The 18,099-nt window shown below is 42.8% G+C and overlaps 1 protein-coding gene across 3 annotated transcripts in view; it reads right to left on the bottom strand.

Annotated features, from left to right (window-relative positions):
- Positions 1–2,796: 2,796 nt before the first annotated feature.
- LOC118728375 (keratin, type II cytoskeletal 72) overlaps positions 2,797–18,099 on the bottom strand; it is a 97,068-nt gene continuing 81,765 nt past the window's right edge. For all 3 annotated transcript variants that reach the window (XM_036454847.2, XM_045588015.1, XM_036454846.2), the window contains 9 exons: positions 7,497–7,737; positions 6,386–6,600; positions 5,991–6,051; positions 5,738–5,833; positions 5,449–5,613; positions 4,845–4,970; positions 3,818–4,038; positions 3,534–3,568; positions 2,797–3,421 (listed from right to left, as the gene is read on the bottom strand). In XM_036454847.2, coding sequence (XP_036310740.1) covers positions 3,186–3,421; positions 3,534–3,568; positions 3,818–4,038; positions 4,845–4,970; positions 5,449–5,613; positions 5,738–5,833; positions 5,991–6,051; positions 6,386–6,600; positions 7,497–7,737 — 1,396 coding nt within the window. In that variant the 3' untranslated portion in view covers positions 2,797–3,185. The remainder of the gene's footprint in view (positions 3,422–3,533; positions 3,569–3,817; positions 4,039–4,844; positions 4,971–5,448; positions 5,614–5,737; positions 5,834–5,990; positions 6,052–6,385; positions 6,601–7,496; positions 7,738–18,099) is intronic.

Below are 18,099 nucleotides of genomic sequence, written 5' to 3' on the forward strand. Positions count from 1 at the left end.
TCATTCCTTTGTTCATTGTATCTACACTGAACATACTACTGGCCCATTAGTCACTTAGCATCTATCTCAATTATTAGATCAACTGTCACAATATCACAGTGTTTGTGCTCAAGTAACACTTATTTATAATGGTCTCAAAACCCCAAACCAGTGATGCTGGCTATTCAGATATGCCAAAGAGAAGTCATAAAGTATTTCCTTTAAGTGAAGAGGCATATACTGGTATGCATAGGAATAAAATATATATATATATATATATATATATATATATATATATATATATATATATATGTGGTTTGGTACTATCTATGGTTTCAGACATCCACCGAAGGTCTTAGAATTTATCCCTGTGGATAAGGGGGGACTACTGTACTGGCTTATTAGTTCCAGGCAGTTTTTGGTAATGTTTTCTTGATTTTCTCCACAGGCTATCATAGCATTTGATAATAAAGACATATTTATTTCTTAATTTCTAACCTGTATGATATTTATTTATTTCTCTCATATTATTGTACTAGTTAGAACTTACAGTAATATACATATATATATATATATATATATATATATATATATATATATATATAATTAGTCTAATATGCAAAATGTCCCCTCAGGAATTTGACTGGGAGACTGGGAGTTCGATTGTTCCCTATGATGTGTGCTGACCACCACAAAATGAAGGAAGGCCCCAGCCAGCATCCAGAAGGCCCCTATTGTCCCTGATTGCTGGCCAGGCCTAGGGACCCTACCTGTGCCCAAATTTCATGCACTGGGCCTCTAGTGTTGAATAAAAGTGGATAGAGAACACATACCTACCTTGTTCTTAATCTCAGAAGGAAAGGAGGAAGTCCTCACTAGAAAGTGTGTGTTCTTTATTAAGATGAGAAAGTTGCCCTCTATTCCTTGTTTGCTGAGATTTAAAAAAAATCATTAACGATGTTGGATTTTGGCATATACCTTTCCTGCATTTATTAATACAATCAGATGATTTTTCTTCTTTAGCCTTTTGCTATGGCAGGATATACTGGTTGATTTGAATGTTGAACCAGCCTTGCATATCTGAAAAAAACCTCACTTGGTTGTGGGATATACTTATTTTTATGCATTGTAGGATTTAATTGATAATACATATTTTGTTGGGCATTCTCATGTCTACTGGTATGTCCATAAGAGGTATTGGGCTGTAGTTTTTCTCTCTTGAAATCTCTTTATCTAGTTTTGGTATTAAAATAATGCAGGCCTCATAGAATGAGTTAGAAAGTGTTCATTATGCTTCTCTTTCCCAGAAGAGATTGTCAAAAATTGGGACCATTTCTTTTTTACATGTTTGGTATAATTAACCAATGAAAATATCTGGGCTTGGTGCTTTATTTTATTTAAGGTTATATATTATTTATTCAATTTCTCTAATAGATATAGGACTAGTCTTATGATCTATTTCTCCTTTAAGTTTTATATCTTTCAAAAATATGGCCTATTTTATATAAATTATCAATTTGTCATGTAGTTGTTTATAGTTTTCCTTTATTATAGTTTTAATATCCATATACCATTTTAAGCCTCTTTTGTATATTTCTATATGCTACTCTGTTTTTAAGCCTCTTTTGTGTATTTCTATATGCTAGATAATTTGTCTTATTATTTTATTTCCATTACTAGAGGCCTGGTGCACAAAATTCGTGCATGGAGGGGGGGATTCCCTTCAGCCAAGCCTGCACCCTCTCCAATCCAGGACTTCTCCAGCGATGTCCGACTGCTGGTTTAAAACTGGCAGTGGGACATCCCTCTCACTCTGCTTTATTTAGCAATACAAGTGAGCAATACAACTGGCTCCTAACTGCTCACCTGCCTACCTGCCTGGCCACCCCACACAGTCTGTTGAGTTGTCATTTTGGTTGTTTCAGCTTAGGCTTTTATATATAGATTCTTTGTGGATATGCAATAAAAAGTGTGGTGAATGGGCTTACACTTTGGAAGCCAGTCATCAAATATCTGCTTTTTGGAGGAATTCTGGGCGGAAACTAAATAGGTGCCAAAATGAGAGGCTCCCTATGTTGCTGGAGGAATGGTTAGAGGTGAACACAGCAAGATTCTGACAGAGCAGGATCCAGAAATACCCTTTACAAATTAGCTAAGTCAAAAAAATTTTTGTGGTATGAGAACCTGCAGATTAGGGACCAAACAAACAAACAAACAAAAGAAACACAACGAACTGGAAACAGTGACTGCCCTCAGGAAGCAAAAGCTTACAGACCATTGTCTGAATTTTCCATGTTTATTTATAGAAGTCAAAGCAGGCCAGGCATACCTGAGAGAATGTGGGACCCTCTTTGGAGGCACAAAGACATCGACTTCCTTGAGTTTCTGTGACAGATTTACAGTATAAGTGGGTGGGAATTACCATTCTTGTTTTGCCTTTATACTTCAAGAAATCAACATCTGAGCTGTGAGTCTGAATCACAGGAACCTTAATTAGATCAGCTCTAGTGTTTACACTTTTTTCTGTTATAAAGATTATTGGGATTCACATCTAAGGTGTACAACATCCTGAATTTGCACTACTTTCTCAGGATACATCTCCAGACATGGAATACCAGTAAGGAGTGGGCAACCTACTTTACTCAGGCTTCATTTTTCTTGATTACTAGTATATCAAAGTGCTGTTTATTGAAGTTCTCTAAAGAAGGGGAGTGAAGCACATGGGGAATGGGAGTCTCTTCATTCATGAAAAGGAATTTGTCAGGTGAAACAGCTCAAAATCCATTGGTGACAAATCAAGGCAGCATAAAGCATGTATTATAATACACATCTGCTTTATTTAGCAATTCAAGTGAGCAATACCAGAGAAAACATAGCAGGGATACAGACTGTACATTCTAGAACTAGTGACTTGTGCTTTCATGACCACTGTGTGGAATATGAGAGATTCCTGGGCCAATAGAAAGCAAGAAGTTGCTCTGTTCTAAAGTCTGACCCAACCAGTAACCTTCTGATGGTAAGCAAATGAAGTTCAGATTGAACAGGTATGAGAAGAGAGGAAAAGTGAGGGAACTTAGCAACTTCATTTCTAACTCTAGGACTAAGAGAATTAAGTAGCAAGGGAAAAAAAAGCAAACTGAAGAGGAGGCCATGCAGCTGGAGAAGAGGCCTAAGACAATGTGGAACCAAGAGCCAATGGGAGGCCTTCAGTGGTTGTAGCCCTTTCTGCTGGAGGATGAGGTGGTGCTGTATTTGATGGTGGAACTGCTGCCCCCAACAGAGCTGAGGCCACCTCCAAAGCCTCTGCCACTGCCGGAACTGAAGCCACCTCCAAGGCCGTGACCACTGCCATAGGAGTAGCCGCTGCTTCCGCCCAGGCCAAAGCCACTGCCGACACCACCAGCACTGCCATAGCCACTGGAGACGGTGGACTGCACCACAGCTGTGAAGGGGAGGGGAACAAGGACACACAGATATGGTGAGTTCATTCTGCTAGCCCGAGCCAAGTCAGAAGAACTCAAGGGGACGGGAAGAAGGCAAGCAAAGATACTTACAGATGTTGACTGGTCCAACACCTTCCCCACTCAGCCTAGGAAGAAGGAAACAGAGAGACCATGAGACCATGAGACCTCAGAGAACCACCACTGGACCAGTGTGGGAAGCCTCCATGTGAGGACAACCCATGGGAAACTGCCTTTTCCATGGTTCTCTGAGAGTAGGAATTTTGGCCATCACTAGGAGCTTTATTGTTTTGGCCATCACTAGGAGCTTTACTTCTCCATGATGTGCAGATCATGGAGAAGCACCTAGATGACAGAGGAGGTTGTGAGTTGCCCACCTGCACTCCTCTCCTTCCAGCAGCTTCCTGTAGGTGGCAATCTCCACGTCCAAGGCCAGCTTGACATTCATCAGCTCCTGGTATTCCTTCAGGAGCCGGGCCATGTCCTGCTTGGCTTTCTGCAGGGCGTCTTCCAGCTCAACCAGCTTATTCTTGGCATCCTTGAGGGCCATCTCCCCACGCTGCTCAGCATCAGCAATGGCGGCCTGCAGGCTGGCGCACTAGAGGGGGAGATAAGCAGAATGAACTTGCATTAGCTTGTTTAGTCCTCCAGAGGAAACCAGCTGTGGAAGAGAGGAAGAGAGCCAGAGCCCAGATGGCATGGAAATGCAGCTCAGACCCTTTCTGTCCAATCTTTGTCCATTCTGCAAACCTTCTCTAACTTATGATTCATCTGAAAAAACCTGTGCCCCTTTGTATTAGCCACCCTGCATGAGGATGTGTGGGCTGACTGATGGAAGGTACTACAGCAGATATAGATCAGGGGACAAAGGAAGAAATGTACCCACCAACTTGTTTTGAATCTTGACAGTTTTTGATAATCTCATGTAGCAGCCACACTAACTTGTACAAAATCACAAACATTCTCATGGAGGTGATGTGATTCTACCACCTCACAATTTTAGGTGACACTGGTCTTTGTCAAGTGTCTTTGCTTGACTATCATTTTTTTTTTACCTTGAATCTTGAGCAGATTTGCATCAATCTTCCTCACTTCCTGGCCTGCCTTTTCTTTCCTAGTTTCCTTCATTCCTAAATCAACTGTTCTCATGTCATCTCTGTTTAATACTTCTAGACTATATTGTACAGCTCTGACAGGGAAAACTGGTTTTGTCTCCCTGTTTCTATCATGCTCTTGAGTTTGGATCCATCTCAACTACCTGTGAGAACTCACTCAGTGTAGACACTGCATTGTGTCCTCTTCCTATTGTTTCCCAAATTCCCTTGAATCACAAATTATGGTTAATGACCACGTGGTGGTCTAGCAAGGAAAGGATGCTTTTATTTTCCTTAGTCCCCACCATACCTGTTTCTTGACGTGGTCAATCTCAGATCTCAGCCTCTGGATCATGCGGTTGATCTCAGCAATCTCCTGCTTAGTGTTGCGCAGGTCATCCCCGTGTCTGCCAGCTGTGACCTGAAGCTCCTCATACTGTAGCAAAGAGAGAGAGAAGCTGATGTATATGGGCTTTCACATGTTAACAGCGACTGTCACACTGTGTCAGGATTTTAATAAATTAAGCCTAATGGCTTCTCCAGAAGGGATTTTTAGAAATGCTGATGTTACTAGGTCATTGGATACTCTAATCCCAGACCAACGTTGTCATGAAACCACAGCCTTTCTATTTCTCTTCAGAACCAGCAATGTCCTGCACTGATTTTCTGAGAGCCAGAATCAGTGTGAAGCTAAAGCAATGAGCACTAGGTTCTTATCTACATTAGTTTTCCTCTTGCTTGTGTTTCTTTGACTTACCAGAATTGCACATAAATAATGTAAGCATATACTCTATCAGTTCAAAGTACACATTCAGGTTCCTAGAAGTACATTTTCCCTGTGGAGGCTGGTAGCCTTATAGGTGTTGAGGTAATGAATGCAGGAATTCATCAGCTGCTTCCCAGTCACTGCTCACCTTGGTCTGGTACCAGGACTCAGCCTCAGTCCGACTCCTCTGAGCAATCTCCTCATATTGGGCCTTGACTTCAGCAATGATGCTGTCCAGGTCCAGGTTACGGTTGTTGTCCATGGAAAGGACCACAGAAGTGTCTGAGATGTGGGTCTGCATCTGAGCCAGTTCCTGCAGAACATAAGATGGTGAGATCATTTTCTCCTGTAAAGTTTACAAGCTTCCCAAGCCCAATATCTTCCACCCTTTTGCAGAGCCCCATTAGAGTAACTCAAATGAAGGTGTTGATGCTTACGGCTTCATAGAAGGCTCTGGTGAAGTTGATCTCATCCATGAGAGCATCTACCTTGGCTTGGAGTTCAACCTTATTCATGTAGGCAGCATCCACATCCTGGGGAATAAGCCAACACCCTGGAGTTAGCTGAGCCCTCCTTCCCCATCTGCCCATCTTTTAGCCTCCCCACCTCTTGTCTTCTCAGATGTGAGGAGGAATCTAGATTTTCCTCCTTCAAAAAAGAAGCCTGAACCCCTGGTTGTCATCAGCTCACCTTCTTCAGAGTCACAAACTCATTCTCTGCAGTGGTGCGCTTGTTGATTTCATCTTCATATCTAGAGTGAGAAAGGCATACGTCAGTGGTGACGTTGATACAGAAAAGGCAGCCTGGGGTCAGAAATTTCCATAATGGATATGTCAAAGTTCAGATTTCTTGACAGTAAGCCTCAAAGATTATTTTTTGGTTTCTAAATTGTTTCCTTTTTTTACTCTCCCTCTCTACCCATATAGCCCTTTTTTTTCTTTCAGGTTTGTTTTTAAGCAACAATTATGATTTTTATTTTCATGGACATGTTTTGCGATAGATCATGGCCACACGTGGACCTGGACACCCAATGGTTTTAAAGTGTGCACTTTAGACAACTGAACCCATATCTCTCCTTAACTCACTTGCTCTTGAAGTCCTCCACCATGTCCTGCATGCCCCTGAGCTCTGAGTCCAGGCGGCCTCTCTCCCCAATGATACTGTCCAGCTGTCTCCTGAGGTTGTTGATGTACTGCTCAAACATAGGCTCCAGGTTCTGCCTCACGGTCTTGGTGCCCTGCTCCTGCAGCAGGGTCCACTTGGTGTCCAGGACCTTGTTCTGCTGCTCCAGGAAGCGCACCTGGAAGAACACAGTTTGGTTATTTGCCTGATGAATGATAGAAGAAAGAAATGTGTGCTGGGCTACTACAGAGTGCCTACAGGTATATGTGACAGTCCTGCTTTTCTCCCCCCCTCCTCCACTCCCCATCAATCTCACCACTGAAAATTTCCAAAGGGCACTGAGATGCTCTCACGCCCTAATTTATGGAAACTTAACAGTGACTGCCAACATTACTTCTTTTTCTCTTGACAAGTACAATCGCTCATCTAGTTTAAAATAATATATTGCACAAAGCTTTTTAAAAAGATAATACCTCAGTTAAAAGGAATGTTAAGTTTTAGAACCTGATTACTAAATTTTAATCTTATTATGATTATATTACAATCTAAGTTTCATTTAGTACACATCTTTTCTAAAACAAGCTTCCTCGATGGTCACTACTGAGTCCTACAAATTTAGTATTTCAATGGATATGTAAGTGGGTGTTTTTTTTTTTTGTCTTTTTTTCTAAATCATGCAGAAATATATTTATTTTTATTTTCCTGTCACATTTTTTCCTCTTGTCCAGAGCCCTAGAGCAGTTTTCCATGGAATTTTATTTTTAATATCTTAGATTCTTCAGAAGGTAATGCTAACTCTTTCCATTTTCTTATTGTTTTCCCTTTGTTTCATGGGTATCAAAAGTTGAGAATTCTTCCTGGACAGGAATGAGAGACATTTAAGAAATTCAGCAGTTCTAAATGGTTTCCATCTCCTTTTGCCTGTGGTCAACATGGAACTAATCTGGCATCCCAGGAGGGCCACAGTCTGAGTCCCTTTTTTCCTCTACCCTCGTCTCCCCCTGAGAAAACATGTGTTGGTCCTCTACTTTGGAGACTCTGAGTCCCCACTGGAGGACAGGTCCTCTGGCTTACCTTGTCAATGAAGGAGGCGAACTTGTTGTTGAGGGTCTTGATCTGCTCCCGCTCCTCAGTCCTCACCCGCTGGATGGTGGGGTCGATTTGCAGGTTCAGAGGAGTGAGGAGATTCTGGTTGATTGTGACCTCTTGGATGCCTCCAGGGGGGCACACAGGGAAGCCAGCGCCCCCATAACCACCAGCAAAGCCAGCTCCACCACCGAGCCCAAAGCCACCACCATATCCACCGCCATAGCCAAATCCACTCCCGGCTCCACCTCCAAAGCCAAAGCCACCTCCAACTCTGCCACCATATCCTCCACTGATGGCACAGCTGCCACCTCCGATGGAAATCCTCTTGGAGCCCCCCAGGCTATAGAGGCTCCTGCTGCCAAAGCCAGCTCCTCCACACACTCCACCGAGGCCTCCACTGCCCCTGGAGCGGGACACAGAGACACTGCTGAAGCCAGAGCGGCAGCCCCCAGGGACTCTGGCTGAGCTGGCACTGAAGCCACGGTGGCTGCTGCTTTGGGTCCTGATGGTGGATTTGCTCGACATGGTTCCTGAAGATGAGAAGGCTGAAGGAGGCGAGAGAGGCTGGAGGGCAGAGCTGAGAGCAGCAGGTGTGTGATGCGTTGGCAGGCAGCAGTTTATATATAGTGGAAATGGGCTGGGCTCAGTCCTGGAAGGTGAGCTTGCAGATTGGGGAGGGTTGGGCTTTACAAATAGTGAGGTCACCCCCAGCACCTAGAAAGGTATGAAATGTGAACATTTTATATTTGGCTTCCTGTATTCATGGAGAAATTCTCCTGCCCTCCAGCCTTGTCTTGATCCCCACACAATAAGGCTGGATATGAATTCACTGAAGTCATGAGTTAGTCATGATCTCAAACAAAGGAGACAAGGCACTGATTTGTGTAATTGTATCTTCCTTCTGCTTACTCAGCCACTCCTCTGTGTGTCCCCTTCCCACACAGGTTTTCTGCTCTACCCAGCACCACCCTTCTCATCAGGGTGGGACTGTCTCTGAGGGTTCACAGGTATTTGCTCAATGCCCTGAGCAAGAAGTGGCCTGCAGTGTTTTTTTCCATCTCGTTTGAACCTGCCCTTCTTTTGGGAGCTGTTGCATATTGTTCCTGGTGGCCTTGTCATGGGATGGGGAATACTTTGGAGTTAAAACTTTTCTTTGCAAGGCAAGAAGGGCAAAAGGGTTGCGCCTTTACATTACAATTGCTCTCTGTCCTATTCAATAAGCTTCCCAATTGCTACTTTCCCGAGAGGGTAAGAACCTTCACCCAAGGCTACTGTGCCCAGAGACAGAGACATTTCTGCACAGAGTTTCGCTCCATGCCTGTACCTCCCTCCCAAAGTGTGCTTTTCCATTGAACTGATGAGAATGTCAACTTGTTTTTCCAACTGGAATTCATGGGACACTATTTCTCTGCTGTTTGCGAATGTTCACTTAGACTTTAACTTACAGAATCTAAAATGAGTAGGACAAAAATTAAGAAATTCACTAAATTTTGATTCCCACAGATTTTGATACTTTTTTAGGGTTGAAGGATAAGACATATTAATGGGTGTGGAGAGAACATTGAGGGGAATATAGAAGCAGTGAATCATAAAAATGTGCCCTTACATGTGTGATGCTGTCACAAGTAAATTCCAAGTGTATATTTCTAATCTCAGCTCTTGAAATCTTAAATCTCTACACATCTTCTTAGAGGAGAGAAGGCTGTCAAATGAGTGGTGTGTTTTGTTTAGAGGATGATGCTCATTTTTTTTTTCAGTCCAGACATTAAAAACTGAGTGCAATGAGCACTGAGAGCAATTATAGGCATGTTGTTCTATGAAAACATATGTTTAAATGGGAAACCAGGGGAAGAAAGACAAACTTCCACACTGGGGTGACCTGAGGACAGGACCTGGTAATATTTTATAAGCAGTCCCATCTTTCCAATGTTTTCAGGGACACAGCATCCAGGAAGACAGGGCATTTCCTACTCAAAAAAGGTGCTAACTCAGCGTCTGGGTGTAAAGAGATACCTCCTCAAGAAACGAAAGAAGCTCCCCTCCCTCCACCCTGGTTGCACAATGGTTGACCAAGAAACGTGTTGTCACCAAGTTCTGGGAAAGAAGCATTCCTTCCTGTGGCACTGAGCTTTGATACATGCTACTTTTCTTGGGCCTGAGGCTTTAGGTTTGGCACAGATGATATCAGGTGGGGTAGAAAGCGTTGGCAAGTCAGGTGGGAGCAGCATGCCTTTGCCCACTGTTTTATGTCCACATCAATGCCCATGGCTACTTTCAGGCTGTGATGGCAGGGTTGGGTGGTTGTAACAGAGAATGTATGACTCGCAAAGCCTAAAGTTCTTACTATTTGGCCCTTTCAGGAAAAAGTCTGCCTCCCAGTCGATGTGGCTCAGTGTTTGACTATTGAGCTCTAGACCAGGAGATCATAGTTTGATTCTGGTCAGGGCACATGCCCCAGGGGGTTGCAGGTTCAACCCTCAGTAGGGGGCATGCAGGAGGTAGCTGATTAATGATTCTCTCTCATCATGGATGTTTATATCTCTCCCTCTCCCTTCCTCTCTGAAATCAATAAAAATATATTCCAAAAAAGAAAAAAAAATTGCCAAACCCTGGTTAAGAGCATGGGGTGGAGACTTAGTCTTCAAACTCTTATGTGTCTGTCTGCAAGTTACTCATTTTTACAGATGTCAACTGGGGATGAGAATTGTATCTATCTCTCATTGTTGTGAGGATTACAGGAAATAATTAATGTAAAGGCCTTAGCAGTGCATGCACATAAGTTCTCTATAAAGATGAGCTAATATCATTATTATAATGGAAGTATGGAAAAGACTTGGTGTATCCAGGCACCCACCAGAAGCTTCAAGAACTAGAACACAGCTGCAGCGTGTGTGTGTGTGTGTGTGTGTGTGTGTGTGTGTGTGAGAGAGAGAGAGAGAGAGAGAGAGAGAGAGAGAGAGAGAGAGAGAGAGAGAAATATGAGGGGTGGAGTGAAAAAAAAATGAAAGCAGCATTAGTAAGCACCTAGAAGGCACACATAGGCAGATGCCTAGGCAACATCTTGCCCAAGTTGCTGCAAAGTAGCAGTAGTAGGAAGTCAGAGGGAGAATCAGAGTCATTGGCGGGAACCCAGCAGGCTGCTCCTTCCCTCCTCTGGAGTCAGGCTCCTCTGTTGGGTCCTCATCTGTCCTCTGGTGTGTGCACACAGGGGAGGCTACCATCAACCAGCACAGGTGACCAGATCAGTACTGATTGTATCTATTTTCAGGATGGGGTGGACTCATCTCTGAATGAAGTACATAATTTAATTGCAGCAGGACCCTCACATTCAACCATTTAGCATAGAGGATGGTTTAACTTCAACATATTACCCAATCCCGAGTTTGACATGCATACCAGACAGAGCCATCAATATAAAGTATCACCTCTTGGTAGATTTATAAGACATTATCTAATCTACATATTATGTAGTAAATTATATATAACGAAATACTTTTTTTTCCTTCAAATTTCCATTACCACCTGCCAGAGAATTATGCCCTGGGGTCCAATTCCAGTGAGATTGAGCATGAGTAAGGTCAGTTGAGAGGGCTCATGGGAGATGGCGAGGGCTCCTGAGACAGTAAAGGAGGAGCTGGAGAGAAGCGACCCTGTGGCAGATCCATTTCTGATTCCATTCTTTTCTGGTCCCATCACCGTTATGGTCAACTTTGTACTTGATTCATTTACTCTTGATTTTCTATATCTTTCTTGGGTCTGAGGAGATTCTCTGTGTTTCCAAATTCACTATTAGACAGGTCTCCCCCCACTAAGCTAAGTAGTACTTCTTTCCTCCTCTGGAGTCCAGCCCTCTGCTTTGGCATCCAGGAGTGAGTTGTGTTCATAGGTGGTGGGGGCTTACTGATGGCTAGAGAATTGGCTTTTTAGATAAAAACTCCCCACTGATCCTGAATCATGTTCTATAATAGAGCCCAGAGGAGTTATATCTTCCCAGAGTAACAGGGCGTGGAAGGCCAGATCTTCCTAACAAGATTAGAGCCAAGAGTGATAGTTCAGACAACTATGTGAGAGAAGCTGAAGCAAGCAGTGTGAGTAAGTCCAATGACAGCTGACCTCCCCAGCAGCTTGCTGAGCCCAGCCTCTACTCTCTCCCAGAAGAGCCTCCTTGCAGTCTGGTGTTGTCTCTTATTGCCAGGGGATGAGGAAGACGTGTGGTCTATGGCCAGGGGTTAATTTGTACTGCATTTGCCCCAGCATAGCTGAAAGCAGGAGGGAAACCCTGATGCCTGAGCTCATGGAAAATCTGCCTCAGAAGGATTTGCCTTGTCTTTCTGCCTCCCTGGGTGGAGCTGACAGATGAGAATGAGGGATGTAGGCTTTTGTCATCACCTATCAAAAGCTTAACACTAAGTGCCTACTCCTGCAGGATGATGCTGTTCTGAGGAAAACCCACAGACCCAGTCCTGTCCCTAGGGAGCACCCATTGAAAGAGAAACATGCAGCCACACTTTTATAAAGAACATAAGACAGTAGCACCAACGTTAGAGTAGAAAAGGCAGCCTTCTGTGACATATAGAGTGGTTCAAAAGTATAGAAACTTTCAAAATTTCACTACTTAATAACTAGGCTGTTTATGAACATGCATTATGCACCAAACTGCAGCATTTTCCTATATTTCTCGCATGGTCCAACCACTTTTTGCATAGAACACAGTGACGGGGGTTGCGTCTCTGGACATGATACCTGAGTGGACTTTGTCCACAGCTGCTGGAAGTTTCTGACAGATCCATTTTCAAGCAGGATGGGGCTCTACTTTAGGTCAACCGTGGGGTCCAGAGGCCGCTGAAAGAACACCTTTCGCAGTGCTCGATGAGTGCTCCATTCAAAGCATTGACTTGCCTCTGGAACTGCGATCCCAAATCCCTAAATGTCACTCCATGTGGCTTCTAGTGGGGATAAGTCAAGAACCTCATATTTGGCCAGGCCAGCATGGCTAAGCGATTGACCAGGAGATCATAGTTTGGTTCATGGTTAGGGCACATGCCCAGCTGTGGGGTCAACCCCCAGGAGGGGGCCTGCAGGAGGCAGTTCCTATATCTCTCTTCCTTTCCCTTCATCTCTCTGAATCAATAAAAACATTAAAAAAAAAACCAAAAACCTCATATTTTCCCCACCTGGTCCTCATGGACTGGAGGAGATGTGGGAAGCATTGTGGTTGCCATTTCAACCAACAACAACAACATGCAACACAGGGTCTGGGATGAACCGAGGTACAATCATTAGCCTACAGGATTAAAGCGTGTCATGTGCCTTGAGTATTTATACAATTATGGAAAAAACTATGAATTTAACTAATTTTTGCTCATATTCCTAGAAAACCTAGTTCTTGAGTAATACCTTTTTAAAAGCGTTCATTTTCTTTAGACTTACCATGTACATACTGATACTGGATAGGTGGTACACTTGAATGCTTAAATAACTGGTAAGTGCATAATTGGACTGGGGACTGAAGGACATATTCAGAGAAAGGGGGCCACCCTCGGCTTTCCTAGCCAATGAGGGGGAGCTAGTTGGAGGAGGAGGAGCAATGTGTAAATATAAGAGAGGCATTTAGATGCTCAGAGGCAAGTGCTATTGGCAGTGAAGAGACGTGCTTTAGAGCAGATGGAGGGTGGAAAGAGAATGAGCTGAAAAGCAGGGCTAGTGTATATCATGCCTGGGATGAGCAGGGCAAAAAGGCGTGGATGAGGGAACGAGGTGCCAGAGTCTCCTTCTGTCTGTATTTGAGGTCTTTGACAAGAACAGGGGTTGAAGAGAGCCACACCAGAGCTCTGGGGGGAGAGGGGAGAACAATAAAAAATCTGAGAAGAAATAACAGGTGAATAGTATATTTTTCTCTCTACTTCATCCGTCATGTTCCTACCTCCCCCCGCCCCTTTTTAAAAAATATATTTTATTGATTTTCTACAGAGAGGAAGAGAGAGGGATAGAGAGTTAGAAACATCGATGAGAGAGAATCACCGATCAGCTACCTCTTGCACACCCCCTACTGGGGATGTGCCCGCAACCAAGGCACATGCCCTTGACCGGAATTGAACCCTGGACCCCTCAGTCCACAGACTGACGCTCTATCCATTGAGCCAAACCGGCCTCCCTTCTTAATCCTGCTTCCATTCTGACCTTCTGGTTTCTACCTCCTCACCACCGAAGGTCTGCCTCACTGTACTATGTCATTTTAAAAAGTGTAGTTGGCTAAAACATATTCCAACAATTCTCTAGTGAGATACACAAGTACCTGACTTAAATAGTGTAAATGATTGAATGGGATGCAGCCTTATGGAACAATGCCTCACTACATTTGCTTTCTGGTGAAACTCTCTTTATTTCAAGAAAGGGATACATCTGGTTAATTGTCAATGTACTGCACGATTCCCTCAAATTCAGGATGATTTGGAGTAAGGTATCTCAACATCATCTTATCCTTAGAGCATGAATATCCTAGAGAGCAAAAGTGCCTCAGAAAGTTTCCTCTGAGGTTCCTTCACATTGAGTGGCTACTTCCATCTGTTAATCCCTTATAATCTCACTTTTAGCCTAGGGTTGGAATTAGTAACAGGTCATTGATAACCTGGCATGAGTCTGTGAAATTAAAGTTGTAAAGGAGGTCTCAGGGGGATCTAATAAAGTTAACTTCCTTCTGATTTCTCGCTGGCCCTCCCTCAACTGCTTCTGGGAAATAGTCTGAACTTTTTGAAGAGACAGAAGAATACTCGATATGGCTAGGAGGCAAGGAAAGTTTGTACTCTGTGGTACAATCTAGATTCCATTCCCAACTCACTTCTTTCTTCCCCGTTTCTACTATAGAAACTTGAAAAGTGAAATATTCTTTCTTTTAGAAACATTTGGTTTTTAGATCTATAATGTACACACAGTGAAATACACAGATCTACAGATCTTAAGTACAGAGTTTAATCCATTTTGACAAACTTATGCACTTCTATAGCTCACACAATATCAGGATATAGAACACTTCCATTACTCTAGGGAATTCCTTTGTGTCCTTTCCCTTTAATCCCTTTGCCCCATGTAATCATTGTGTTTTGATTTTTTCCCTTCTTGGATTAATTTACTTTAGAACTTTATGTAAGTAGAATCATAGAACAGCGTTTTTCAACCTTTGTTCCGCGGCACACTAGTGTGCCGCGAGATGTTGCCTGATGTGCCGTAGGTGCAGACAAGACAAGAATTTTATAATTTTTCACTATTTTGTTTACTTAATATTTCATAATAAAGTAATTATAAAATACTTTCTTTGTGTTTATTTGATTCCTATTCAAGAGAATTACTTTATATATAGTCAATATAGGCACAGAGTTAAATTTTTTAACATTTTCTAATGGTGGTGTGCCTCGTGATTTTTTTCATGAAACAAGTGTGCCTTTGCCCAAAAAAGGTTGAAAAACACTGTCATAGAGCATATACTTTAATTGTGTGTGTGTGTGTATGTGTGTATGTATGTGTGTGTGTGTGTGTGTGTGTGTATGTGTGTGATGCAGCAAAATGTTTTTGATATTCATATAGATTGTTGTGATATTTGACAGTTCATTCTTTTTTATTGCTGAGTGATGTGCCATTGTATGAATATACCACAGTTTCTTTACCCATTCAGACTGGTGCATTCCTAAGATATTTCCAGTTTGGGGTTACCTTATATGAAGCAGTTCTGAACATACTTGTGAACTTTTGTGTGGTGCATGTTTTCATTTTGTGCAAGTAAATACCTAGGAATAAAATTGCTGCATCAAGAGTAAATGTATGGTCAGCCCAGCCACAGGCACACCATACACACACACACACACACACACACACACACACACACACGTAAATGTTTATTAGTGTTTCAATTGGTTGTACTATTTTTAATAATGAAGTTTAATTTTTAGAGCTGTGTAGGTTCACAACAATATTGAGCAGAAAGAATAGAGACCAGAGAGTTCCCCTATACCCACTCCCCACTCACACAATAGCGCCCCCCTACGCCACTATCCACATCCCATAGCAGTGTACATTTGTAACAATTGATGAATCCATCCTATATAATAAAAGCTAATATACTAAGTGTTTGGTCATTCAGTCAGCCATTCAACCAATCAAAGCATAATATGCTAATGATATGCTAAGGCCACTCAACCACTATCTATGATGTGCAGTGACCACTAGGGGGCAGACGCTCCAATCAGTAGGTTAGCTTGCTGCTAGGGTCTGACTGATCAGGACTGAGTGAGATGGGCTGGACACACCCTGGGGCCCACCTGTGGTCCCTCCCTGGCTGGTCAACCTCTGGAATGCCTCCTTGGCCCCAATCGTGCACCAGTGGGGTCCTTTGGCCTGGCCTGCACCCTCTAGCAATTCAGGACCCCTTCGGGAATCTCAGAGAGCCAGTTTGGCCTGATCCCACAGGCCAGGCCAAGGGACCCCACTGATGCATGAGTTCTTGCACTGGGCCTCTAGTGCTGCTATAAACATCATGTGTAGGTTTTTGTGTATATAATAGAGGCCTCATGCACAAAATTAGTGCACTGGGGTGGGGAGGGGTGTCCCTCAGACCAGGACTCCTGGTCTGGCAGTCCAGGACCACTCTGGAAGTCCAGGAGCCCTCAGGGGATATCCACCCGCCGGCTTAGGCCCACTCATAGGGGGATCGGTCCTAAGCTGGCAATCAGACACTCCTTTGGCAGCCCGGGGAGCCCTTGGGGGATGTCCTAATAATGGCTAGCGCTGCCACTACCGCTGCTTCTGATCCGGCTAATTCTGATCTGGCTTCTGGCTGAGCAGTGCTCCTCCTGTGGAAACACACTGGTGGTCAGTGCACGTCATAGCAACCATTGTTCCTGGTCATTCCACGGTTAGGGTCAATTTGCATATTACCCTTTTATTATATAGGATAAGTTTTCAGCTCATTTGGGTAAATATTAAGAAGCATAATTGTTGGATTGTTTGGTTAGAGTATGTTTAGTTTTGTAAGAAACTGCCAAATTGTCTTTAGCGTGGTGTACTATTTTGCATTCCCACTAGCAATGAATGAGAGCTCTTGCGTGACATCCTTGTCAGAATTTACTGTTGTCAGTTTGAGGTCTTCAGCTTTCTAATAGGTATGTAGTGCTCCCTTTCTGTTTTAACCTGCATGTCCCTGATGACCTATGATGTGGATTATCTTTTCATGTGCTTACTTGTCATCTGTGTATCTTCTTCGGACAAGTGTCTGTAGTGTTCGGCCTATTTTCTAATTGGGCTGTTAAGTTTTCTTATTGTTGAGTTTTAAATATTCTATATATTTCATATAACAGCCTTTTTATTGCATCTGTCATTTGCAATATTTTCTCCCAGTCTGTAGCCTGACTTCTTATTCTTTGGACAGTGTCTTTTGCTGGGAAAATTCTATATATTGTTTCATTGGCCCATTTTTCAGTCATTTCCTCACTACCACACTTTCTTTTCTTTAATATATTTTATTGATTTTGTACAGAGAGGAAGGGAGTGGGATAGAAAGTCAGAAACGTCGATGAGAGAGAAACATCGATCAGCCGCCTCTTGTACACCCTCTACCTGGGATGTCCCTGCAACCAAGGTACATGCCCTTGACCGGAATCGAACCCAAGACCCTTGAGTCTGCAGGCTGACTCTCTATCCACTGAGCCAAACCGGTTTCGGCTACACTTTCTTAATTACTATATCTTTATAAAAAATCTCAGTATTTGGAACTAAAAGAACTTTGTTCTTTTTTTTCAAGATTGTTTTATATCTTTTTATTACCATATAAATTTTAGAATAGGCATATCAATTTTTATAAAATACTGGCTGAAATTTTATTGAAATTGCTTTGAGTTCATAGTTCAATTGGGGGAAACCGACATGTTTGCAAATTAAGCTTTCCAATTCACACATGTGGCATATACCTCTGTTTATGTGTATGTGTTTTTAAGTTTTCGTTAGTCATTTCCAATAAGCTTTTGTGATTTTCTATATATGAGTGAGATGTAGGTATACAATTTTTAAAACTTTATTTTTTATTGATTTTATTTTTTTAAAATATATTTTATTGATTTTGTACAGAGAGGAAGGGAGAGAGATAGAGAGTTAGAAACATCAATGAGAGAGCGTCATTGATCAGCTGCCTCTTGCACACCCCCTACTGGGAATATGCCTGACGCTCTATCCATTGAGCCAAACCGATTTCGGCTTTTATATTGATTTTAAAGGAGAGAGAGAGAGAGAGAATATTTAAAACTCAACAATAAGCCGAAACTGGTTTGGCTCAGTGGATAGAGCGTCAGCCTGCGGACTGAAAGGTCCCGGGTTCAATTCCGGTCAAGGGCATGTACCTTGGTTGCGGGCACATCCCCAGTAGGGGGTGTGTAAGAGGCAGCTGATCAATGTTTCTCTCTCATTGATGTTTCTAGCTCTCTATCCCTCTCCCTTTCTCTCTGTGAAAAATCAATAAAATATATTTAAAAAAAATAAAAAAATAAAACTCAACAATAAGAAAACTTAACAACCCAATTAGAAAATAGGCCAAACACTACAGACA

The sequence above is a fragment of the Pipistrellus kuhlii genome, unplaced genomic scaffold (genome assembly GCF_014108245.1).
Source record: "Pipistrellus kuhlii isolate mPipKuh1 unplaced genomic scaffold, mPipKuh1.p scaffold_m20_p_3, whole genome shotgun sequence".
In the NCBI taxonomy this organism is placed as follows: domain Eukaryota; kingdom Metazoa; phylum Chordata; class Mammalia; order Chiroptera; family Vespertilionidae; genus Pipistrellus; species Pipistrellus kuhlii.